Raw genomic sequence first — 8,601 nt, 5'->3', positions numbered from 1 at the left:
ACACACACACACACACACACACACACACACACACGCACACGCACACGCACACGCACACGCACACACACACTCTCATGTCTCAGGCACATCAGCAGGGAAAAGTGATGGAGGCCATTTATGGTGCATCTGATGGGCAGCAGAGCCAGTATGAAGCTGTACAGGTTAAAGAACAGAGCATTCACACACAGCAGCCAAACTACACCAAAACATCTCAGACCAAAAGTGATTATAATCGGCTGTGAAATTTGACAAGTAATGCAAGTCATCTGAACTCTGTCCTGTACTGGAAAAGTATTTTGTGAGATTTACTATAGTATTCTATTATTATCATTAAATTAACATGAAAAAAGCATGGCACATGAATATTATCATCATTACATACTAAAGTTTTACCATTTAGTTTTTGGGGCTTCATTTGACCAATTATACATGGAGAAACAGAAAAGATTCTTCATACAGTTGATGTTATGGAGCACAGATGCAGCGAGGCTGTTAAAAACGTGACTGTTTAATGAGAGCAGCATTACATCTGGATTACTGTGACCTTTATAAAGCAGAATATAAAAGCATCACGGTGTGAGAGCCTGCCTTAAAAATAACCATGAACAGACAGTGACGATGATCACAGGGATTAAAAACAAATAACAACAACAATAATAATAATAATAATGATAAAAATACATATGAAAAGATTATATAAAAGCAGTTCTTAAAAACAACAAGCATTAACTGCATTACAAAAGATACTGTAAAAAAAAACAGCAAATAAGTCCTTCATGTTCTAGGCACTTTTACTTTTTGCACTTTTTGTTCACCTGATGAAAACAGTGCAGGATGTGTTTCTATTGCAGGAGTCTGAATGAAACCAACACTGGCCGCGTTAAAATCACAGAGACACAAAACCTTCATCATAAACTCACACAGTCCTCAAACGACGTCATGCATCAGCGCTTCTCAACCTTCATGACTCCAGTCACAATAATATCTGCTGTAATGCAAAAGTTATTTATTTATTTATTTTCATCTATGGACATTCCTAGTTTCTGTGCATTCAATTTCACGATTCCAGAAGTTTTAGGAGCTGAATGTTCCTCAGGGTTCCTCCTGTTTTAAACCAACGAATTTATCTGACTTTTCCAGTCATTTGTGATCCACTGGATCAGGATTACGTTTTTTTTTTAGCCTGGTAAAACTAGGTTTTCCTTTCTGGTTCTTAAAAGAAAAGGAAAAAAAACATAGTTGTTAAAGCAGTAAATTTTAATAAAAATAGCTTGATTTTTAACTGTTTTAATGCTTGTTTTGTCTTATTATAAATAATGTTTTTGAGACACCCCCACAGGACCTGGTTGAGAACCGCTGATCTAATCACAACACATCAACATGACACCTTAAGTTTGAAGTGTAATCTGCGTATCATCTAAGTTTGTCAGGTGTGTTTGAGAAAAACAATCCAGAAGGATTTTGCAGAGACGGACAGTGAACTGGGAATTACAATAATATGTGATTGATCATGGTTTAGAAATGTTCGCTGTCTGAGGCGTTGCATATTTATTTATTACAATAACACAGTCACCTGTGAGCACCTCAGAGAACAACAATCTCTGTCATCACACACACACAGGTCAATTAGTGAATTTGTTATCATATTATAGCTTTGTATGTCAATCTCTAACTTCATCATTAATCTCTGTTTCCCACATACAAGTGACTGAACTCCACTAATGATGTGTTTCGTGAAACATCATCCTGTGAAAACGCGCACGCACACACACACACACATGCACACACACACACACGCACACACATTTGTTTCTGTGAATTGTGGTGACTTTCCAGATATTTTGTCCCCACATTGTAGCATAAACAAGTACACACACATACACGAGCACACGCGCGCACACACTCGCGCACACACACACACACACACACACACACACACACACTCGCACGCACACACACTCATACGCACACACACTCATACGCACACACACTCATACACACACACTCGACTGTATGCACTGCTGATTCCAGTGCGTGACGAGAGCCGCAGGCGTGACGGGATTCCAGCATCATGTGTGTACAGTACCTCCTCCTGTGTCTGTAACCTGATGGATCTGTGATTGTCCTGCGCTGCAGAGGTCAAAGGTCGTCCTCGGGGTCCCTGAGGCTCCAGCGAGAGGAAGGAGCTTCTACAGAAGCGTAAACAGATCATTAATGGGACAGAAGCGTGTTTGATCCTGAGCGAGTCTCGAAGCAGACTCTCACGTCTGAAATGTGTGTGATTGAGTCTCTGATTGCAGTCGTGATCCTCTAGACTTTGGTGTCTGCGGGGGAATCAGTCAGAATCTGAAGGATCTCGCTGAACGTGGGCCGTTCTTTAGGGCTGGACGCCCAGCAGCGGCTCATCAGACTGCAGACGTGAGCAGGACAGTTCACTGGAGGAGACAAACGCAGAGTACCTGCCTGGAGACCTGAGACACAGAGAGACACGCATAAGACACACATGAGACACAGAGACACACATGAGACACAGAGAGACACGCATAAGACACACATGAGACACAGAGAGATACACACATGAGAAAGAGACACATGAGACACAGAGAGGCAAAGAGAAACACGACACACAGAGACACGAGACACAGAGACACACATGAGACACAGAGAGACAAAGAGACACACGACACACAGAGACACATGAAACAGAGACAAAGAGACACATGACACACAGAAACACACATGAGACACAGAAACACACATGAGACAGAGACACACAAGACAGAGATACACAGAGACACATGAGACACACATGAGACAGAGACACATGAGACACAGAGACACATGAAACACGTGACACACATGAGACACACACGAGACAGAGACACATGAGACAAATATGAAAGAGAGACAGAGAGACACATGAGACACAGAGAGACACATGAGACACACATGAGACACAGACACACATGAGCCACACACGAGACAGAGACACATGACACAGAGACACATGAGACACACGTGAGAAACAGAGAGACACACATGAGACACAGAGAGACACATGAGACACACATGAGACACAGACACACATGAGCCACACACGAGACAGAGACACATGACACAGAGACACATGAGACACACGTGAGAAACAGAGAGACACACATGAGACACAGAGAGACACATGAGACACACATGAGACACAGAGAGACAAAGAGACACACGACACAGAGACACATGAAACAGAGAGACAAAGAGACACATGACACAGAAACACACAAGACACATGAGACAGAGACACACATGAGACACGACACGACACAGAGAGACACATGAGACAGAGACACATGAGACACAGAGAGACACATGAGACACACACGAGACAGAGACACATGAGACACACATGAAAGAAAGACACAGAGAGACACATGAGACAAAGAGACACACGACACACAGAGACACATGAAACAGAGAGACAAAGAGACACATGACACAGAAACACACATGAGACAGAGACACATGAGACACAGACACACATGAGACACATGAGACACAGAGACACATGAAAATGAGACAAAGAGACACATGACACACAGAAACACACGAGACACAGACACACATGAGACACAGAGACACATGAAAATGAGACAAAGACACATGACACACAGAAACACACGAGACACAGAGACACACAAGACACGAGACAGAGAGACACAGAGAGACACATGAGACACACATGAGACAGAGACACACATGAGACACATGAGACACAGAGACACACATGAGACAGTGACACATGAAACACACGAGACACACATGAAAGAGAGACAGAGAGACACATGAGACACAGAGACACATGAGACACACATGAGCCACACACGAGACAGAGACACATGAGACACAGAGACACACATGAGACACACGTGAGACACATGAGACAGAGACACACGAGACACAGAGAGACACAGACACACATGACACAGAGAGACAGAGACCTACATGAGACACAGAGAGACAGAGAAACACATGAGATACACATGAGACAGACACACACATGAGACACAGAGAGACACACGTGAGAAACAGAGAGACACACATGAGACACAGAGAGACACGAGACACACATGAGACACACATGAGACACAGAGAGACACGAGACACATGAGACACACATGAAAGAGAGACACAGAGAGACACACATGAGACACACACGAGACAGAGACACATGAGACACAGAGACACACGTGAGACACACATGAGACAGACACACATGAGACACAGAGACACATGAGACACACGAGACACACATGAGACACATGACACAGAGAGACAGAGACACACATGAGACACAGACACACATGAGACAGAGAGACACAGAGAAGCACATGAGACACACATGAGACACAGAGACACACGAGACACAGAGAGAGACACATGAGACACACGAGATACACATGAGACAGAGAGACACACGAGACACACATGAGACAGAGAGACACAGAGAGACACAGACACAAAGAGATGCACATGAGACACAGACATACATGAGACACACGAGACAGAGACACACATGAGACACAGAGACACACAGAGACATACATGAGACACAGAGAGACACATTAGACACTATGATGATCTATGATGATCATCTTCAAACTCAGGGTTTCTGCAGTTATTAAAATCAAATTTAAGACCTGCACAAATAAATAAATCAGGTCAAATAAATCAAAATAAATCAAGTATTGTTTTACGTCATTAAACAGACTGTGTTTCACATTCAACTGCAAAACAGGGTAAAATACTCAATGTTTCATTCAATATTTACATATGTATTGAAATTGTTTCATGTACTAATATATTAATACATATTAATTAGAGGATGATTGATAATGGATTTTTCTGATACAATGATATGCGCCGATACTAGTTAAATCTCTACATTTAAATGTGTTAAATAATGGTCTTAGTCTTCCTCTACATCAAATTAAACGTCAAATACAGTTTATTGTGTGACCAAAATGCCAATAATAGCCAAAAAAAAAAAGAAATGTATAATGGGGGGCTTTTAATTATAAACTATAAGTCCAAAATACACCAGGACTGTTATTTTAAAATGTCTGCGCTTTATTTACTTATTGTACAATATAAACACCATGAAGTAAACACTGTCATAATTCATCAACAGTCGATCATAAGCAATTGTTAGTCATAAATGTGTAGCATTCATTAATTGTGAACAGCTCTGAAACGGCAATCCTGCAGAATGTACAACAGCGCCACGTTTGACTTCACACATGCAGCGCTCACATTTATTTAATTCATTGCCTTTTAAAGATTAATAATCACATTAAGCCATTTCACACTTCCTGTTCTTCCAGCCCAAAATTTAAGACCTCTTAAAATGATAATAAGACTTTTGTTCCATTTAAGATATTTAAAGTCATTCATACGAGGACACATGAACTTAAAAAATTAATGGTGTGCATGGATAAATCTTAAAATAAACACTGCGATATGCCATAAAAAATACAAATTGTCCATTTTGATTTTATGGTGACTTTTATGGCCTTACATGTGATAAAACAGAATTTAAGATTTTGAAGGACCCGCTTAACCCTGTAAATACAAACACTTAGTCCTTACTCGACATGATCGATATGAATATGATCAATATGCATTGACAGGATTGATGACGGACACAGACTCTCTCGATCACACAGCTGAGGAAGTCACGTCTGCTCACCTTCCAGCACCTGGTGGTCATTGAGCGCAGGGTACGGCAGCTCACCCAGACTGAACACCTCCCACATCAGCACCCCGAACGCCCAGACGTCTGCCTTACTGCAGAACTCACCCTCAAACACACTCTCAGCCGGCAGCCAGCGCAGCGGGATCCACACCTGCCTGTTCTGATAGTACTCGCTGAATACACACATACACACACACTCATACACACATACACACACACACACACACACACACACACACACACACTCACTCTCTCTCACACACACAAACACTCATACACATATAAATGCATACACACACACACACACACACACACACACACACACACACACACATATCAGCATGTGTGACTGAGCTTCATCAACACTAGATGGCGCGCTGCACGCAAGCAAGCAAATGTTTATTTATATAGCACTTTTCCAAACAAGTTAATGCAGTTCAACATGCAAGAAGGAATCAAATACAAAAACAATAGAATACACCAAATGCAAAATAGAAATAAATATTTTAGTTCTACTATAAGGTACAGTTAGAAGAAAATAATCTGAAGACCTGAGAGTTCTTCTGGGTTCGTATTCTATAAGCATCTTAGAAAGATAGTCTGGAGCAAGTCCTTATAAACTAATAAAAGATTTTTAAAATCAATACCAAAACTAACAGGTAACCAGTGTAATGACTTTAATTCAGGTGTAATATGATCTCTCTTTCTGGCGTTTGTCAATGTTCCAGCAGCAGTATTTTGTATTAGTTGTAGTTGATTAATTATATTCTTTGGTAGACCTGAAAGCAGGGCACTACAATAGTCAAGCCTGCTAGTTATAAATGCATGCATTCATTTTTCAGTATTGCTCAGTCTTATTTTGGCAATGTTCTTCAGATGATAGAATGCAGTTTTGGTAATATTACGTACAAGAGCTTTAAAGTTCAAATCTGAATCAAAGACAACTACTACATTTTTGGATTCAGTCCTAGTATATGTGACCCTGGAGCACAAAAGCAGTCTTAAGTCGCTGGGGTATATTTGTAGCAATAGCCAACAATACATTGTATGGGTCAAAATTATACATTTCTCTTTTATGCCAAAAATCATTAGGATATTAAGTAAAGATCATGTTCCGTGAAGATATTTTGTAAATTTACTACCGTAAATATATCAAAACTTAATTTTTGATTAGTAATATGCATTGCTAAGGACTTAATTTGGACAACTTTAAAGATGATTTTCTCAATATTTAGATTTTTTTGCACCCTCAGATTCCAGATTTTCAAATAGTTGTATCTCGACCAAATATTGTCCTATCCTAACAAACCATACATACATCAATGCAACAAATACAACCTCTGCAGCGGATCTCACAGCGCTTTAAAGATCCTAAAATAGACTGAAGGAGCTGGTACCTGAGATAGACGTCTTTACTCAGACTGAGTGCAGACACCTTCACGTGTCTCTGTCCGCTGATTAGACAGTTCCTGGCCGCCAGGTCTTTATGCACAAAACCCCTGTTTGATAAATGCTGCATCCCATGAGCCACCTGAGCACAGATGGAGACCTGCGGAGCACCGTGAACAACACAGTCACACGAGCTATTAAACACACTCAGAGACGCAGAGATGCTTCAAATAATACATAAACAGTCACAGGAGGAACCCACTTTAGTTCTAGTGCTGATGGGATGCGGCTTGAGTTTCTCATCGCTGCTTTTTGATATTCTGAGGAACTGTTTGAGATCGCCCTGAAAAACCAGAGAAAATCACTCATCAGCACGACTTCTTCACTATTAACACGGACACACTTTACTACATCATAAACAGATATGAACTCACATTCAAACATATAGAAAGTCATCATGCGCATGTGCATCAGATAAAAGTCCAACACAAACATGAAAAACTCCCCTGAGGAGGGGTGGATTGATTCAAGTAAAATTTGTGATGATTCAGGTTTAACCTTAATGTTCTGGACATTTTGACGCAGAGACGATTTTCTTTTTCCTGAAAATGCTAGTTTTTGTGGATTTTCCCCCACTTTGTTACACTTAAAAAAAAAGACCTGCCTATAAAAACTGATTATAAATGTTTCATTATTCTATATTATTACCAAATGATCCTCACTGATCTGAGCTCATGCTCCTCAGCTTTTGACTGAAAAAAAGCATTATTTGTGGATAATTTTGTCAGTGTTCACTCAAAAACTGAGGATCACTGAGGCCTGCGATCAATCAGTTCCAAGAAGAAATACAAAACCTGTGCTGATTGAAACAATTTTACAAAAAGAATGAATCCAAGATTTGGTGAAAATATAGCATAATGAGAGATTTACGAGGAGTTTTTTTAGGCTGGTCATTTTTGATTGGAAACACAGGATTAGGAAAAGGTTTTTCAGCAGCACAAGGGTTAAGAAGTGTGCAGGATTGTATGCTGACTTAGATTATTCATACTGCTAATTAAGTGAAAGAGAATTAGCACTCATGAAATGTGTGTTCTGTGTGTACATAAGCCAAACACATTCAAACATAAGAGTGACTGCTGCATGGAATTAATAAAGGACTTGAATGTGTTCAGTACCAGATCCACGTATTCCAGGATCATGTAATGAGGTTGGGTTTCTCTGCAGATTCCCAGCAGTCGTACGACGTGAGCGTGATTGAGTTTGCTGAACATCTCCAGCTCTCGTCTGAACTCGGTTCGGTGCGTTTCTTCTCGGCTCTCTAAACTCTTGACCAGCACCAGCGTCTCCGGCTCGGCCTCCTCTATCGCCCTCGCTTTAGCCAGAAACACCTCGCCGAACACACCACGACCTGCACACACACACACACACTCACACACACACACACACACACACACACACACACACTCACA

General features: G+C 40.8%; 1 protein-coding gene across 1 annotated transcript in view; it reads right to left on the bottom strand.

Annotated features, from left to right (window-relative positions):
* Window positions 1–1,951: 1,951 nt before the first annotated feature.
* The window catches only part of LOC107689575 (inactive tyrosine-protein kinase 7-like), a 67,424-nt gene continuing 60,774 nt past the window's right edge, over window positions 1,952–8,601 (bottom strand). Inside the window, exons 17-21 of the mRNA XM_016487596.1 lie at window positions 8,308–8,540; window positions 7,395–7,475; window positions 7,141–7,292; window positions 5,738–5,916; window positions 1,952–2,471 (exon numbers count right to left, since the gene is read on the bottom strand). Coding sequence (XP_016343082.1) covers window positions 2,311–2,471; window positions 5,738–5,916; window positions 7,141–7,292; window positions 7,395–7,475; window positions 8,308–8,540 — 806 coding nt within the window. The 3' untranslated portion in view covers window positions 1,952–2,310. The remainder of the gene's footprint in view (window positions 2,472–5,737; window positions 5,917–7,140; window positions 7,293–7,394; window positions 7,476–8,307; window positions 8,541–8,601) is intronic.

The sequence above is a fragment of the Sinocyclocheilus anshuiensis genome, unplaced genomic scaffold, assembly GCF_001515605.1.
Source record: "Sinocyclocheilus anshuiensis isolate Anshui unplaced genomic scaffold, SAMN03320099.WGS_v1.1 scaffold1629, whole genome shotgun sequence".
NCBI classification, from domain to species: Eukaryota; Metazoa; Chordata; class Actinopteri; order Cypriniformes; family Cyprinidae; genus Sinocyclocheilus; species Sinocyclocheilus anshuiensis.
Note: the sequence above shows the minus strand (reverse complement) of the source record. Positions and strands in the feature narration are given on the sequence as shown.